This window comes from Telmatherina bonti (genome assembly GCF_933228915.1).
Source record: "Telmatherina bonti genome assembly, chromosome: 23".
NCBI lineage: Eukaryota > Metazoa > Chordata > Actinopteri > Atheriniformes > Telmatherinidae > Telmatherina > Telmatherina bonti.
Genome location: NC_136632.1, coordinates 14522853 through 14540698, shown reverse-complemented (window position 1 = coordinate 14540698; position 17846 = coordinate 14522853). Strand labels below are relative to the sequence as shown.

General features: G+C 38.8%; 1 protein-coding gene across 1 annotated transcript; it reads left to right on the top strand.

Moving 5' to 3' along the window:
* Positions 1–9800: 9800 nt before the first annotated feature.
* sapcd1 (suppressor APC domain containing 1) lies at positions 9801–14351 on the top strand (the record flags this gene model as incomplete). The annotated part of the gene is made up of 4 exons (XM_079263135.1): positions 9801–9937; positions 13383–13550; positions 13923–14078; positions 14238–14351. The coding sequence occupies exons 1-4, from the start codon at positions 9839–9841 to the stop codon at positions 14349–14351; spliced, it is 537 nt and encodes a 178-aa protein (XP_079119261.1). The 5' UTR covers positions 9801–9838.
* Positions 14352–17846: the final 3495 nt, after the last annotated feature.

Below are 17846 nucleotides of genomic sequence, written 5' to 3'. Positions count from 1 at the left end.
AGCAGCTTATTCTATTATAGAACAAAAAAAGAACAGTTATCTCATTAAAGCGATTAAACGCCAACAGAAACTCATTTCTTAATAAGTAGCTCATACATTTTTCAGTCATTGACCTTTCATCTTGTTACATGCTGCACCTTTAAGAGATGCATGTGCCAGTACTGCTGATTTATATTTAGAAACTGACTAAATCAGTTCTCGCCTCAGGGCAACTCATTCAGACTTAAAAGTTTCCATGCAAACATGAAGAATTGTTATTAAAATGTTAAAAGTGGGAGTTTAATCTGCTGAAACCAGCTCGTTTTAATGTGGGACAATGAGTTCATTTATAAAATGGCCAGGTTCAAACTAACTGGTTCTGGGATGCTTGTCTGCTTGCAGCCAAGCGGATAAAATATTTTAAAGCCGTTCATTTGAGATCATTTTTGACATGTTTTCACCTGCAAATCAGTTTCTCATAGAAGCTGCATATGAAAGTGGGAGGGGTTTCATGGGAAAGTTCGCCCAGCTGTGGAGGCCACAGGTGGGGTTGTGGAGGAAGGTGGAGGAGTGGGCCACTTTGGTTTTATTTGTGTGTGAGACTTTGCTCTGGATCTGGAGAAATTCATGGGCACAGAAGGGGAGAAGCAGCAACCTGGCAGCTGGTTATTATCAGTGGGATTCTCTGAGGGATTTCAAGGCTGGATGGGTTAAATATGAAACTGTTTGTTTTGGAAGTGGGGGTGGTGGTGTTAGTGGTGGTGGTGGTAGGGGGGGCCTTAGTTTGGGAGCAGACTTCTTAGTTTTTCTGAGTAGTCGTGGCCTGCGTGTGCCTGCTTCGTGCATGTGGCATGAGAACACGGTGTCCTCAAAGCTGATATCATCAGGCTCACTGGAATATTGTTTTTGCAGAGTGCGACTGTGGGCGTGGGGCGAGGAGAGGCAAAGAGGAGGAGGAGAATGAGGAGGGGGGCTTGGGGAGGGGAAAGGCGGGGCGAGGCCACTGTAAATCGATCCTTTGTTTTTTCGTGGCTGTGTGTGTGTCTGTGAGCCACTTGTTTTGGTTTTGGAGAAAGTTTCAGTGTCAAAATGTGAGAAAAAAAATGAGACTTCATGGGAAAATTTAGTAAAACCAGTTAATTCAGCATGAATGAATAAAAAAAATAGATGTTTTCAGTCTCGTCTTTCTAAATGCTAATTATAAAGAGTTAAATGAAAACAGCAGAATGGAACCAACAAAATGATTGTTTCGGCCATTTTGTCCTTTCCTGAACAGCTGAGTTGAAAAGGTTGTGCACTCCAGCTGATGTGGTTTTCCCTTATCTCCATCAGGGGAACATCTGGTTTCCATCTGCATGTGCTCTTTTGGGCTGTGCATGAGCGTGACAGAATGTGAGGGAGACTAAGAGGAGGAGAGGGCAAGGACAGTGTGTTTGCAAGTTTGAATGAGTGTGTGTGACTGGTTGACTGAGTGGACAAATGAATGACAAATGACTGTGCTGAAAAGAGAGAGTATTATGTGATCATATTACCCGGACTTCAACCAGAAATCTTCAAATGTTGATGTTTTACTGTGCTTGTTAACTCAAAAGTTTAGATGCATCATTCTGGTTTAACACCAGGGTTCATCTGAGAGGAAATCTGCACGTATTAGTTTTTATGGAGTCTTTCTGAAACTTCTCAGCTTCAGGTTTTTGTTTTTTCTTTATTCCTTTTTTGGATAATATATCTGTTTAAAGTGCAGAGAATCGAATTGAAAGCTAATTATGTGTCCATCTTCTTAAATGATCATCAGCACAGAACCCAGATCCAGATGTTGATACATCTCTTTGAAAATAACTGGAAGGTGAGACAAACATGGCCGAGGAGCCTAGAGGAGAAGGAGGAGGCCTCTGACTGTGGAGCGTAGTTCATATTCGGACCTACCTTCTTGGGGCCGCATGGTATCAGTGGTAACTGGGCCAGCTGGCCTGAGGTGCAGCTTTGAAACGGTAACTGAAAGCAAAGGACCTCTTGCTGTATTGACTGCGGACTGACGAAAGACTGAAATAAAAACTGGTCATCGAGAGAAAGTAAAAAAAACCATAAGACCAACTTTTTATGTCCAAAAAATATTTATATACTAGTCAGAAATCATTCCTAATAGCTTTGACATTTAATGATTTTCCTTCAGTGCGTTTTATATTGTGCATGGTAACCTGAATGAAAACTTACACCAGAAAAGTTTACTGCTTTTTTTAAGAAGTCATTTTATTTAAAATATTATGGTAGGGATGGTTTATGACTGTTTATTCGCTTAACATGATCAATTTTTTTCATTATCTAAAAATTCAGGACCACCTTTTTCTGATTTTTTTTTCCTATTTTTTTTTTTATAATGTCACAAATATTTTCAGCGGTCTGGACTACAGGTAAACCAATTTAACCCTGAGAATGACTTAATGTGCTTTGGCATCTTTTTCAAACTTAAATAAACAAAACCTTTCCGGTAAAAGCATCACAATGGGTGGCAGCATTTGGTGTTTGGCATTTATGGTGCATTCAAAGCCAAAAGAACATGACTGCCGATGACCACCCTCATTGAGCCAAGTTCTTCCAGAGGGGTTTCCTTCCTGTTACAAGGAATTTTTTTTTTTGCTTTCCACTGTTGTGTCACAAATGCATAGGGATTGGATTGGAGTCATGATTTGATGCAATCTTTTGGTTTTCCTGAACAATTCATTAAGAATTGGCTCAAAATTATGTGTCTCTCAAAGTCCCTTGTTGTGACGTAGACCTATGAAAATGAAGCTGAAATTATTGAATATATTATGGCATAGTGCCTATTGCAATAACCCAAAGGTTTTTGCTATTTTGAGCAGATCAATTCCACGTGTGGTTCAGTACATTGGAACACCAATATCTGCCAACCAATTTACCCATTCATGCAAACAAGTGTATTTTTTACACTGTTTACATAAAGTGTTTGGTTTTGATATGTACAGTGACCATGAGCTGGGCCAGAAATCCCTTAAGAAACATTTAATAATTAAAATAATAATGACAAAATGTCAACCTTGCTTAGAACACTGCTTTCTTTTTGACTACCTGCTGCCCCTTTGACCTTATTAGCTGTGAGAAGTCTTTCCCTCCTACAACCTCTTTTTCTTTTTGGTTAACGTGTCACTAACCTCAAAACAATTCAAGTTTCAATAGTCAGAAATAACTCTTTGGTGTCTGAGAAGTGTTTAGTTATGATGTTTAGGGTTTTACTGAGTGACTCCTGATGAATCAGTTGAAGTTAAATGTTTGGATTTGTTGCTGTTTGTTAGTGGAAAGTCTTGAATATAGCATCCATCAAGCTTGCAATGCCCAGCATTTATTTATCTGGGTCAGGACCACTGCTGTAGTCTTTTTAAAAGAAAACTCAACAAGGTTAAGACGGCTGACTTTATATCAAAAAACACACCTGCCTCTACAGATGAAGAGAAACACAGTTTTATAATCCCTGGTTGAAGTGAGTGTGTGTTGATATGTATATGTGTTAAAAATCTGGTAAGATTTCACAGAGATATGATCTGGAACTGTGAGCCTGGAGTGGCTTGGGTTTGGGAATAATGTCGTTATTCTGCTCGACTGTGACACTTCATCTCTGCTTTGCAACACCAAATGAAGAACTGCTGTCCATGCACCGCTTCAGCTGCTGCCTCACTTGAGTGTGTGTGCTCATTAAAGCATACTGTATATGTGTGTCTGTGTGAAGGTGTAGGGGAGTGAGACAGGAAGCAACTAGGGGCCCACCTCTAGCTGCAAAGTAGTAGCAGTGACTAACAAGATTCACTTCATGAGAAAAACATTTTGTGTGTATGTGTGTGGGTACGTGTGTGTTGTAAATCCTGATGATATGTATCAGATATGTAGTTTGTGTGAATACGTTTTCACTGTATGTTTGATATGGTGGTAACTTCCCTTTTTTTTGGGGGGGGGGGGGGGAGCACAGTAAAAACTGCATAAATTGAATTGTTTAAATATTTCATTTTGACAACAGAAAGACTGAGTGACACTGTTTTCAGCAGGTTGGCAATGAAATATGTTTAGATAATAAAAATAAGCTTCTAAACATTTAAAAGCCTTTGTTGAAATATGTTTTCCTCTCAGAAAAACAACAAATTTGTTATGATATTATGAGCTCACAAAACTTCAGGCTTTGTGTTGGTGAGAATCACATGTTTTATGATGTAACATGGAGTCATGAATGTCCCTGAAGGCTAAGGATACTGAAACACACAACTACTCTGCAATGGTTTAACTCTCTGTTTTGATCAGATATGAGTGCTAACTTAAGGCCTTTTGGGTGTCTAGTCTCAGCTTGTGACCAGTGACATGAATACAATATTTATAACTCCTTATCATAAACTATGTGTCGGAGTGATTTATCTGGTCGGTATGGTGCCAAACAAGTCAAAGAGTTGTATCACTTTTACATGTCATGATAAAGTGGGTTTTTCACTTTCCCTTGTGGAAGAAAACATGAAGGAATGCCAGAACATATGGAGCAGAAAGGCTGAAAATAGATGGCATACTTTTAGGGAATTGGACTGGTTCCTCTTTATGTTGCGCCATCTGGTGCTTTGCAGAAGTTAGAACATAATACTCCTTTGCTGCAAATTTACAAAATGTCACCTATGAATGAAGTTTTTACTCCACCAAGTTATGCAGACCTATAGCCTCCTCTGCTGGTGATCAACCAGGGCTGCAGCTTTGAATAGTTCCGTATGCGTGTCATTTGTTCCACTTTTTTCATGACAGTAGTTTTACAAATGGAAAATATTAATTCACGATGTGGTTCTTTCATTTTATTTAAAACTGGTTTGCAAATACTATTGCACTAGAAGTGTAAGATTCTCATTATCTTGAACGTTAAACCATCTGTGCCTTAATTCTAAAAGGGGTCAGAAATTTTCCTCAGAGGTTTTGCTCCATATTAACACGATGACATCATCTTGTTGAGGCAGATGAGTCAGCTGCTCATCCATGATATCTATCTCCGTTCCACCACATCTGAAAAGTTATTTGATGCATTTGGATCTGGTGATGTAGAGGTCAGTGGAGTACAGTGAACTTATTTTCATGCTCAAGAAAACATTGACATGGAGCATTATCCTGTTGAAAGTAAATAAAATATCCCCCACTTCATGACACCATGAGCAGCAACTTGAACCATTGATAAAAGGCTTGATGAACCCTTTCATGACTGCTTTCATGTTGTTTCCATCAAATTCTGATTCTACCATCTGAATTTTGTAACTGAACCTGTCAGACCAAGCAATGCCTCCGTTTCCTGTTCTGAGCTGACAGGCGTGATCTTCTGTTGCTGTAGCTCCTCTGCATCAAGGTTGGACATGTTGTGCTTTCCAAGATGGTTTTCTGCATGCCTCTATTGTAACCTGTACTTATTTAGGTAACTGTTGCGTTTTTATCTGCAACCAGTTTGTCCATGTTCCCATTACCTCGTATATCAACAAGTTAACAACCTCTTACTGGATAGTTCCTCTTTTTTGGATCAATCTCTCAATGATTGTGCATCAAAATCCCAATTGATCATTCAGCGGTGTCGGAAATGCTCAGATCAGCACGTTTGGTTGCCATGCTATGTTTAAAGTCAATAAAACCATCTGTCTTCCTCATTCTGATGCTCACTTTGAACCTCAGAAAGTAATTCTGTCCATGTGTATTGACTAAATGTGTTGAGTTGCTGCCATGTGATTGGCTGCTTGAGCAGATGTACCTAATTAAGTTGATGGTGACTGTATATTTTTATGTCTACATGTTAGCTGGTGAAATAACAAAATCTCAACTGATGTTGCATTTACATTATTATATTACTGAAGTAATTTCAATTTCTTTTCCACAGTGGTATTGATCCCACTTACATGGGTCTAATCGTTTCCTGCTTATTGAAGATCAGATGTTCCCAAACTGCACAGGATGAGATTGGTAGATAAAAATGTCAAACTATACGTGAAGAAATAAACATTTTATACATCTACTTGATAAAAAGACACTTATTTCCTTTTTACTATATTCATCATCCTAACTGCTTAGTCCAATAAAGGGTCTCAGGGAAGCTGGTGCCTAACCCAGTAGTTTTTGGGCAAAAGGCGGGGTACATCCTGGACCTCTCGCTAGTCCATTGCAGCTTTTTATAATATTACTATATTTTATTGGGTTATTATCTTTAATATTTTACATTATATTATATATGTTTTCTGAACTGAAATGTTTTTCCACCATGAACACCAAATGGAGGAGACTTGGATGAGTTGTCACAACGAAACCAGGCAATCATGATGCTAAAAGTTTATTTTGGGTCAAACAAGGGACAGTTCTAATCAGGACTCCTTTTAGAGGCTTGGTGGTACAACATTCAGATGGACAGTTAGCCCTGCAGAGTATCTGTGTGCTCGTTTCAATTCAATGTTTAACCTGCAGCATTTTTGTCTGATAAATAAGAAATATGAAATTATTTACATTTTATAGCCTGCAACTCAGTGTATTTTAACACTAAGTGACATCCTTTGATACAAATATTATCAGAAGTTTCTGATTCCCTGGTTACCAGGGTAACGGGTTACCACCTCCTTACATTCAATCCTGATCTCTCAGATCCCAAATGTAAAGTGACCTTAAGTGTGAAAGGTGTATTTGTTTTAACTTTTAGAGCAACAATTTGTGATAGCCCATCTTTATGTACGGTTATGTTTATAACTTGGTACTACACACATTTATATTAAGTCTAGATCTTTCTTTGAGTATATATACACAATATGAAGTACACGTCCCTGTACTACAGGTGTCAGAGCTTGGTCCGCATTGCGGGTAGTAAGTCGGATTCGTTTCCGGTGAGGGTTGGACTCCACCAAGGCTGTCCTTTATCACCGATTCTGTTCATAACTTATATGGACAGGATTTCTAGGCGCAGCCCAGGTGTTGAGGGGATCCGGCTCGGCGGCCTCAGGATTGGGTCCCTGCTTTTTGCAGATGACGTGGTCCTGTTGGCTCCATCTGGTCGTGATCTCCAGCTCTCACTTGAGCGATTCGCTGCCGAGTGTGAAGCGGCTGGGATGAGAATCAGCACCTCCAAATCTGAGACCATGGTCCTCAGCCGGAATAGGGTGGTTTGCCCTCTCCGGGTCGGGAGTCAGGTCTTGCCTCAAGTGGAGGAGTTTAAATATCTCTGGGTCTTGTTCACGAGTGAGGGAAGGATGGAGCGTGAGATCGACAGATGGATCGTTGCGGCGTCTGCAGTAATGCGGGGTCTGCGCCGGTCTGTCGTGGTGAAGAAGGAGCTGAGTCAGAAGGCAAAGCTCTCGATTTACCAGTCGATCTACGTTCCTACCCTCACCTATGGTCATGAGCTGTGGGTCGTGACCGAAAGAACAAGATCTCGTATACAGGCGGCTGAAATGAGTTTCCTCCGCAGGGTGGCTGGGCTCTCCCTTAGAGATAGGGTGTGAAGCTCGGTCATCCGGGAGGGGCTCAGAGTAGAGCCGCTGCTCCTCCGCATCGAGAGGAACCAGTTGAGGTGGCTCGGGCATCTGGTCAGGATGCCTCCTGGACGCCTCCCTGGTGAGGTGTTCCAGGCACGTCCCTCTGGGAGGAGACCCCGGGGAAGACCCAGGACACGCTGGAGGGATTATATCTCGGCTGGCCTGGGAACGCTTCGGGATCCCCCCCGCAGAGTTGGCAAATGTGGCTGGGGAGAGGGAAGTCTGGGCTTCCCTGCTTAGGCTGCTGCCCCCGCGACCCGACCCCGGATAAGCGGCACGAAGACGAGACGAGAAGTACAAAAGTTGAAAATTACAGATGTAATTTTGTAGAAATGGATTTTTCTACAACTTTGTTGTGCGAAGATCCACAACGTGTATGACCCAAGCCGAATATGTAGTGTGTTACACAGCTCCCTGTGCTGGTGAGAAAGCAGGGTTGCAGCTGTAAAATATTGCTAAATTATGTGAATTCAAAAGTTTTTATGAGGTGTACAGTGAGTTAAAAATATCATTGGTGGGATCCATGGGAGGGCCCGTATTAACAGTTGCAAACAGGACAGTGTGCAACATGTGTGCTGTCTAGAGAAATAAGCGTAACCCCACCCTTTGTACAATCAAAACACGGTATACTGCATGCACAGCCTGCTGCGCCTCTCCACAGAGTATTACAACAGCTTAAAAAAAAAAAAAGGCTTGAACTAAAAGTGTACAAAATTGAAAGACTTGTCTACATCGCTGCAACAGAGGCCCAGTTGGGTTTTCTTAAAATAGGGTTTTTGTCTGTTTCTTCATGAACCAGAAATAAAAAGATGATGTAATCCTGTGGTATGCTGGTGCATTTGTGACTCTAGATCTGGTAACTCGCTAATCTGGGAAGGCATACACAGGATTTTTCCCATCCAGACAATGTTCCTCTTTGGGAAGGTCTTCTGTCTTTAAGCAAGACAATGTTAAATCACATACAGCACTTATTTGAACAGCATGACTGTCATAGAAGACTTTCTGGAGTGTACTGCCTGAGTTGCAGATGTCTTGCTGACTGTCTATTCCAATGAGGATGATGACTGAAAAGGAGCCTGCTCCAGCATTTAGTAGGCAAAAGGCAGGGCACACCTTTGAGATGTTGCCAGTCTATCATAGACCCATTAGGTGCGTCATAAAATGCAAATGCCACAAAGAAGACAAGTATTGTTTAAAAGCTAGAGTCCTATATCAGACAAAACTGAGACAACACATTATTTCTTGTGCATAGCTGTGTCATTGTCACAAATGATCAATGTTGCTCACTTTATATGCTTAGTCTATAGAAGAGAAGATGTAATATTTTCCCTTATATTTCCCACTACTCTAAAACCCTCCCAGTTGCTACCACACATCTCAAACAGCTTGCCAGCAAAACCCAAGTTCACCCTGAGGCGGTAATGAAAAGCATGTGTCATTGATTTTCTGTGCTGCCTTTGACCATCTGAACAGCTGGGTGCTGATAGTAATGATTTAATATCTCTGCACTAAGGCTGAAATCCCTCCAACTCTCATTCCTGCCCTCAAAACTCACAAGATGATGGCGCTTGTTCCTGTTGCCTGCTGTACTTTGTACTCCACGTCGCTTTGCTCGAGCAGGTTGTTTGATTGCTCTTTGCCAGGTTATGTCACATTCCAAGGAACATGTTGGAACAGAATTCTCACCTGAAGCAAAGAGGAAAATAATTGCATGCACTGTTTTCATTCTGCAGCATCAGTGCAGAACTGCCTTGTCTCTGATCCAGCTGAGAAATGACATGATTCTTAGAAAACTGTGCCAACCTCTGAACTGAGAAACGCTGTTATTGAGTTATTGAGACTCAAGCTTGTTTTTGGTGGATTGACGTGAACCAACTTTTCCCTCAGCGAGAACACGTATGAACACACAGAAGCTGGAAAGTGTGTGATCACACCTGTATCCTCTTCTGAAATCTCTCATCTACACGTTCTTTTTCACATTTCCTGCTGTTGTCTTTTCTCTTTTATTGGATCCATCACTGCCAGTCTGCTCATATCTCCACCCCACTGCCTTACTAGATGTCGATTAACCAGTCATGGCAGTAACATGTGGAATTTTTCATTACCTCGCCCTAGGGGCACCATGCTGCCTGTGCCTGTGTATCGTGCTGTTTTTTTCCCCCCACTCCTGTCTTCTCTCTCTCTCTCTCTCTCTCTCGCATACACTCACACACTCATTCTCTCTCTGTGCTATTATTCTGAGTCAGCCGGTGTTGAGCTGTGGTTTGTTGTTTTGTGGTCAAGCCAGCTGTATGGGGTAGTAGTAGCTGTCAGTTACTGATCTGCTCTCCATGGCCTGCCGTCCCTCCGGCTCTGGCTCCTACACTGTCGTTATTATCCCGCTCAAGACCACCCTCAACAGTCTGGACGCACTTCGCTTCTACCTATGGGTGAGGTGATATTTGTGCATCTTGTGTCTGTTTAAGTGTCACTAGGTTGCTGTATTTGCCTGAGGTAAATTTACAGGATTTTTTTTCTGCTCTTTCAGAATGAGGGTAGTGATTTTCACATACACACTAAGTTAGTTTCAAATTCACAAATGACGCTTCTGTAGCTTTTTTATTGATTTATGTACATTTCTGTGGCCACCATTTTTGTGATATGAACCAAAATGTCAACATAAATATTTTTATTTACCTCTTGTTTTCTAAGTTAAGTTCTGAGACATTTTGGGAAATATGTCCTTTAGTTCCCTCCATCTGTCGAAGGCAATGCTTGTTATTGTCTAATAACTACTTGTAACAGCTAAAGTTATATTAAAAAATCTGTATTAGGTACATTTTCAATGCATCAACATGTCCAAAACCTAATTGAGTCTCAGCACTGAAAGTACTGTTTGTTGTACTGCATGTTGTGTTTTAGCAAGACTTTCCAGATGACAAGTGGCGGTTGAACATCACTTGAGCTGCGTGCCTTTGTAGACAAAGGGTAATGACAGATGAAAACATGGCCTTGGTATTTATATATTTATTTATTTTCTTGTTTTACTTTTTAAAGTTAAGCTGCAATGTTTAGAAATAAAGACAATTGTAGCTCTAATATGCTATTCCAAAGAACAGATTGATGTTTTAAGTTTATACTCAAATAAATCTGTAATGTCCTGCATAAAGCTTCCTTTTTGTTACCTATTTATGCCTCTGTAGAATTTTGTTTACAAAGTGTTCAGTGGCAACTTGAAAAAGGGAGTTTTTTTTTCTCTCCAAATGATCCAAATGGAAAAGACAACACCTGTGGTTTGGATTAGTTGTTGAGCTTTCATCAGAACTATCAGAAGTCTATCCACTGATGGACAGGGAGTCAGTGTAAAGACCTCAGAACTGGACTGATATGGTCCACTTTCTTAGTCTTGGTGAGGACTTGAACAGCTTTCTGAATTAGCTGCCGTTGTATAACTGATTTTTTTGGAAACAAGTTTAGTCACTGTTACAGTAATCAAGGCGACTAAAGATGAAAGCATGAACTAGTTTTTCCCGATCCTGTTGTGACATCAGATCTTTTACCTTTGATATATCTTTAAGGTGATAGTGAGCTGACTTTGTTATTCCCTTATTGAGTTTTACAAAATTTAGATTTTGAGTCCATCATGACACAGATTTCTGGCCTAGTTGGTGGGCGTATAGAATGAACCTTTAATGGTTTGTCTTTGGCTCCAAAACACATCAGTTTATTTTGTAAATTATACGACTCATCAAGTCATTTAATAAAATCATGGTGCATTTTATGAATCTCTATCCTTGAAACTCATTAAAAAGCATATTTTTTGGGATTTAAGTTGACAGACATATCTAAAATTGGTTATAGGAAGTAGACACACACCAGGCAGATCTGACAAGCTAAGCACAGAATAAATATCCAGAAGCTGAAATTGTGTCTGTGGAAACAAGATATTTATTTTTACGTTAGCTAATAAAGTGCCGGACCTATAAATGTTCCTTTTATGTTGTTTTAATGCCATAAAATCCTTAAAATTTTCACCAAAAAAATTAATTTTATAGATAAAAGACAACAAATATTTTACAGGAGTGCTTTTATTGAACCCTTGCTGATGTAACAGACACCATTTTTGTGGTAGTATCATCTGTTACTGGAGTACAACATACCTTTAAAATAAACTGCATTCTGGGATAAATGTTGACTGAATATGTAGTTATGATTGGAGCCTGCAATAGTATACATCACTCAACTGTCTATGATCTTAATTTTCCAAAGGTATATAACATGTGGAGGTACTTAGAAAGTAGAGTGAGTAAAATACATCTTTATTTGTCATTTCCCACCAATAAGTACACTGGTACCTGTTACCAGTGTACTTATTGGTTACCTGTGTTTCAGTGTCTTAATCTATGTTACAAGACTTTCTTTAACTTTAACAGATAATGGCTGTAATTTTCCATTTTGAATTTCCCCTTCTGGGGTACATTTAATACAGAGCAAGAAATACAAACACTGCTTTTCCTCTGCCAGACATGGTCAATTTTAGTGCCATAATGAGACGCATTTTTCATACTAGCCACCAAGCTCATGTAGGTATTTAAGTTCTGTTTGAACAATAATGTTTAACACATTGTTAAAATTTCCAATTGCATGACTGTTTTCATGACAACTTACATCATGGGACTAGATGGACATTTTTCCTCCGTTTAAAGCAGATTGTACTTTTATTCAGAATTAAAGAAGAATTAAAACTCTCATGTAAACATGGAATAAATTTCAACTGTTGTAGTTTTACAGGTGCCCAACTCAACAGCAACAAATTGTTTAATTAACGTATAAGCTGAATGGAAATTTGTGTCCTGTAATGGACTGGCAACCTGTCAAGGCTGTACCCTGCCTCTCGCCCAATGCTTGCTGGGATAGGCTCCAGCTTCCCCGCGGCCCTTAATTGGAACAAGTGGTTAAGAAAATGAATGAATGGATGGTAATTTATGTCATTAATTGTAATGTGAATCAAGTAAATGAAAGTTCAATATGTTATAATGTATAAAATGAAATGTGGAATTTGACTAATTAATTTTTAGGGCAATGTAAAAAAAAAAAACCAAAAAAACCCAAAAAACAAACAAATAACACTTTTAGGACTTTATTTAGTGTATTTAAGGGTCATTTTAGAAAGATTTTGTGAAATGAATATTAATAACTTCATGGATGCTTATGTTGTTCAATGGTGTAATGGTATTTTTGCACCCTTGCTATCTTCAGTTTTTGTTTCCAGCATCGCTTCCATCTCAGTTATTTTTGAACCAGCGTGGCTAAAATCATCCCAGTGACACATACCCACATGGCAACTCTGATTCTCACAGCTTCCTGTTAGATGTTGCCAAGTTTCCAAATATTTTAAATCTATAATCATAAAACATGTTCTTGGCCCACAAGTGCAACTATACCTGTAATAAAATGATAATAGGTTGTTAAAAAAAATGTTATCTCCACAGTTTCTAATGTTATTATTCTCAGTCTCAGTCATAATGGCTTTTTAAGAAATACAATGATCTTTATAAAAAATAAAAAAAAAACTCCCAGGTGTTTGGAATGTTTTTGTGCTTGTTTCAGCCCATTTAAAGTGAATGCAGTCCAGCTGGGTGAATGGAACTAAATGCCTCCTGCTGTTCTGTAGTTTGTTTCTGTTGTAACACAATACCTTGGGGGCCACTGGAAGACAACAGCCAAGACTATGCTGATCACAGTAATCAAGCTTTTTCAGTCTCCACCCATGAGGTCATCAAGATACAAGTGTGAACCTGTATGCTCATCGTAGAACGGGCTATGAAATCAAAACAAATACAGCCTCAGGCCAGAACTTTAATCTGCTACCTCATCTTCCGCTTTTTGTTTCAGATTAAGCGCATGAAGGAACTAGAGGAAGAGAAGGATGCTCTGTGGTGTGGCCTGGAGATCCTGGAGAGGTCTCGGCTCTGGTACCTCCAGCGGCTTAAAGAGAACCGGATCCGGCAGGACACAGAGAGCAGGAATGGGTCTGGCATCTACCGCGAAGGTGCAGAGGAGGTACAGTGCAAAGCAAAGGCCCCAGAGAAACTGTTCCATGTATGATGTGTTTTAAGTATGATCAGCTGTTGCTTTACCACAAACTGTTATTTAAAAAAATCATAAAAACAATTGATGAGAAGGATGATGAATTGCAGAGCGCCCAAAAGTTGAAGACTCATGGTAATACACATCAATCAGTTAATACAAAATCTTTCCATGGAGACCCACTGTTTCAGAGTTACAGCTTTGCAAATTTAGCTGAGAGCATCAAAATTTTAACTGGTTTAAAAAGGAGATTTGTTTGTAAATAAATATTAGTAACACACAATAATAACTGTGCCACTTCATGTGTGTCAAAGTACCCTGACAGTAGTGTGTTTTTCTCTCCAGGCTCGTGCTTGCCTCCTCAGATCTCGTATTCAGCGGGTTAATGGTTCTCTTGGTTCTGTAATGAGTGAACCCAACGCCATGAGCAGCACTAATCCCTCTATTCCTGAGGCTGTGGCAGACAGTGACCTCCGCTGGCACAATACAGTACTAACTCAGGTAAAGAAAAGCTAATGTTTTAAAATAGTTAGTTATTTGTGTTTTAGTATAATTTAAAAGAAAAAAATAATTGTAAATGTTTTATGCAGGCTGTCTCAATAGGTTCATTTCTTGCTTAGTATCTGAAAACCTTTTCTTCTTCTGTTTTTCTTATGATAGGAGGTGAGTAACAAGAATCGCCAGATCTCCTTGTTAGAACTGGAAAAAGAAGCTCTTCTTGAACAGCTCGAGGAACTGCATTCATGTAGACTGCCGGCACATATGAGCACCTAAATTTAGATTTGCTGCACTTTTACCACGTTTAGTACAAACTTTTAACTGAATGTGACTGCTGATGGCATTTACTTTTCTGTAAATATGTATTTAAACAAATAAATTTCAGATAAATGGTGTATTTTTTTGCTTCTTTGTGTTATTCATGAGCTTTTAGAAAGCCTGACTGACAATTTTGTTAGTGCTGAGTCATTGACCGACATGACATTTTTTATACCTGAAATCATCATCTTGTATATAGATAGATAGATAGATAGATAGATAGATAGATAGATAGATAGATAGATAGATAGATAGATAGATAGATAGATAGATAGATAGATAGATAGATAGATAGATAGATAGGTAGTTTGGCTGCTAACTGCATCTCCTTGTCAAGCCTTGCCTCCCTGCCTCCACTTGCCGTCACTTGGGTTGTCCTCCCTCTCCAACCACATCTGAACGTGGTCAACCTGGTGTACACACACCTGCCCACAATCACCATCATCTCCTTTCAAACTAGCTCACTCCTCCACAGCAGTCATCCGTCTGTTGTCAATCTCCTGTTCAAACCTCCCGCCTTGGCCTTTTGACTAATAAAGAAACCTTTGGATCAGGCACGCCTTTTGCAGTGTGAGTCCTTCCTCGACACTTGTAACCCTAAATGCTCCTGAAGATCCTCAGAAAAATCTCTCCCAGTCATTACTGAATGTCAAGTGTAACCAGAAATGACTGGACCTCATCTGTTTGGGTTCCTCAACAGTTAAACTCTGTGATTTATCAGACAGTCTAGTCAATCTCTTTTAATCCTCTACTTTTTATGTGGTAGCCTATTTGTTATGAATACAACTGTTTTAGCCTGATTTTCTTTTAATTTTTTTAAATTTCTTTTACATTTTTCTCATTTTTAAATTTATTGTGCTATGATAATGTAAGACTGTAATTGTTCACTTAATAGGCAGTAAATACTCCAGAGAGATGACAAAACATTTGCAATGATAAATAACATCGGTACAGAAAATAAAATTAATTAAAAAATTTTTTTTTAGTATTTCCTTCAGAATCTCATTATTCTGGTCACCTCATGTCAGAGTTAAAGTTGTGTGTGTTGTCCTGCAAAAAAAGTGTGCATAAAAACAAAACAGGCGATCGTGTTATAAATCTAAATGTATTTATGTTGATCAAAGCACCAAAATGAAAAAAACAAAACAAAAAACAGCCTAATAGAAATAGCTGACTTTGACCAAATAATATGAACCTTATAGAGCAATGACATATTTGATACTTACAATTTCTGAGACATTTTGCATTATCATGGTAAAAACATTGCTCACAATGCAGTTCAACACAGTTGGATATTGCCCACTAATGGACACCAGGAAGCAGCAGAAATCACATGGTAATAAAAAAATTAATGTATTTATTTATTTAAAGGGCCAAATAAAGACCTCATATTGAAAACTATTTTTTTCCTGCCATGATTTCATGGGTTGAACCATAAATGATTAACTACAGTTTAAGGCAGCGTACTTATAATAATTACAGTATTGTTAATAATAATAAACATCCATTAATAAGGTGTTATGCAAAGCCACAACAGTCTTATTCAACATTAGAAATATATGGTATATGTTTTGTTTGTTTTTTTACTATATGACATGGGGATTTTAATAGAGGAGTTTTCTGGAAGTAATTATAACATCAAAGTAAGGCAACTCCACTTTTCAATGGGAAGCTCTTTATTTTCCTTCTTTTTTTTTTTTTTTATTTAACAGTGAATATTAATTTCAAACCTCAACTGGGCCATCTCAAAAAAGGAAAATATTATTTCCTTTCCTTCATTTTTTAATCCATCTCAATTAAAGCACAACTCAAGCTTCTTGTGAAGTATGTTGCAGGTCATGAATGTGCAATATATTTCAAGATTTGTAATGAGGTCAGTGGAAATAATGATGTTCTTTTTTGACAGATAATGTCAGGTCATTGCGATCACAATTTGGCACCCAAATCCCCTCTTTGCTAATATTTGTACATTGTTGAGAAGTTTAAATAAATCTTCATTTTAAAAAGATTAGAAAGGACTTGCATTTTTGTCCTTCTACATGAATATATGAAGCAATCCAAGGAATTAGAGTGTGTTCAGTTCAGTGTTAAAAGGGAAAGTGTCCAAGCCAAAGTCAGATACTTGTAACGATTACTAACAGATTTGTTTTCTGATCTCTTTTTGGAAGAAATACACACTGCGTTAGCTGGTTTGAGGACAAGTGGTACCATCTGAACTGTTATAAAATACAAGTCCAAGAGTCAGGCTTTGTGATGGCATATTTGTATTGGTGCAAACTCATTTGTACTGCTGTGATAGCAGTATTAATGCAGAGAGATTTATAAAGGAAAAAATGCTGCTTTCAAGACAACATCTTTCCCATCCATGCATTTTTCAACATGATAATGGAAAATCAAACATTGAACAAACTTTACTGAGCAAGAAAAGGAACTGATCTGCTTGCAGTTCCCTACTTCCTCCTGATAGATTATGTTTGATTATGTTGAAAGAACTTTTTGCAGTAAAAATGGAACAAAATAACATCTGTCCCAGGTGTAGCAGACTTAGAATGCAAAAAATGGATATATAGACAAATTAAATGTTTACTTTGTGTTCTCTATAATTCAATGTAATCATAACAACTGTTATGTTGATTTATTTTTATATTAGCCTTTTCCATTCTGTGCCAACTTTTTTCATTTAAGTTTGCAAAAACTGCAGATGGGCTGCACACTGGTGTTGTCAAGCCAGACTTTTATTATCTTTAAATATCATTCTAGTAGTTTTTTTTTTTTTTTTTTTTTTTTTATTTAGTTTTTTTTTTTGTCTTGTCCAGTGTATAAGAAGGCAAAATGGATTTTCTGGATACTGTGTTCTGCTGGGCAAATTATTTCGCAAGGGAAGCAACATGCTCCAGTGATATTCTGGATTTTTATTTTGCATAATTGTTTGTATTACAAAGTTTGTACTGCTGGACCGGAGGAGAGGACAGAAGAGGGACAGAAAGAGAATCGAAAAGAAGAGAAAACAGAAAACAACTTGTAGAGAGAAAATGGTAAATGGACTTGTACTTCTATAGTGCTTTTCTAGTCATACAGACCACTCAAAGCGCTTTACACTACTTGTCACATTCACCCATTCACACACACACACACATACATACATACCCCGATAGGCACATCGGGGGGCAGTTTGGGGTTCAGTTTCTTGCCCTAGGACACTTCGGCATTTCAGGGGAAGCCTGGAATCGATCCCCCAACTTACCAGTTGAAGGACAACTGCTCTTCTGCCTGAGATACAGCCGCCCAGAGAGAGAGAGAGAGAGAGAGAGAGAGAGAAATGATAGTAGTATTTTAGTCGTATTTTTATACTTGGGTTCAGTTGAGAGACAGAAAATAGGGGTTAGAGTTATTATTTAGGTAGAATCGCGAGAGAGGGGGATGAAGGAAATATTAGGAGTGGGGGTACTTGCA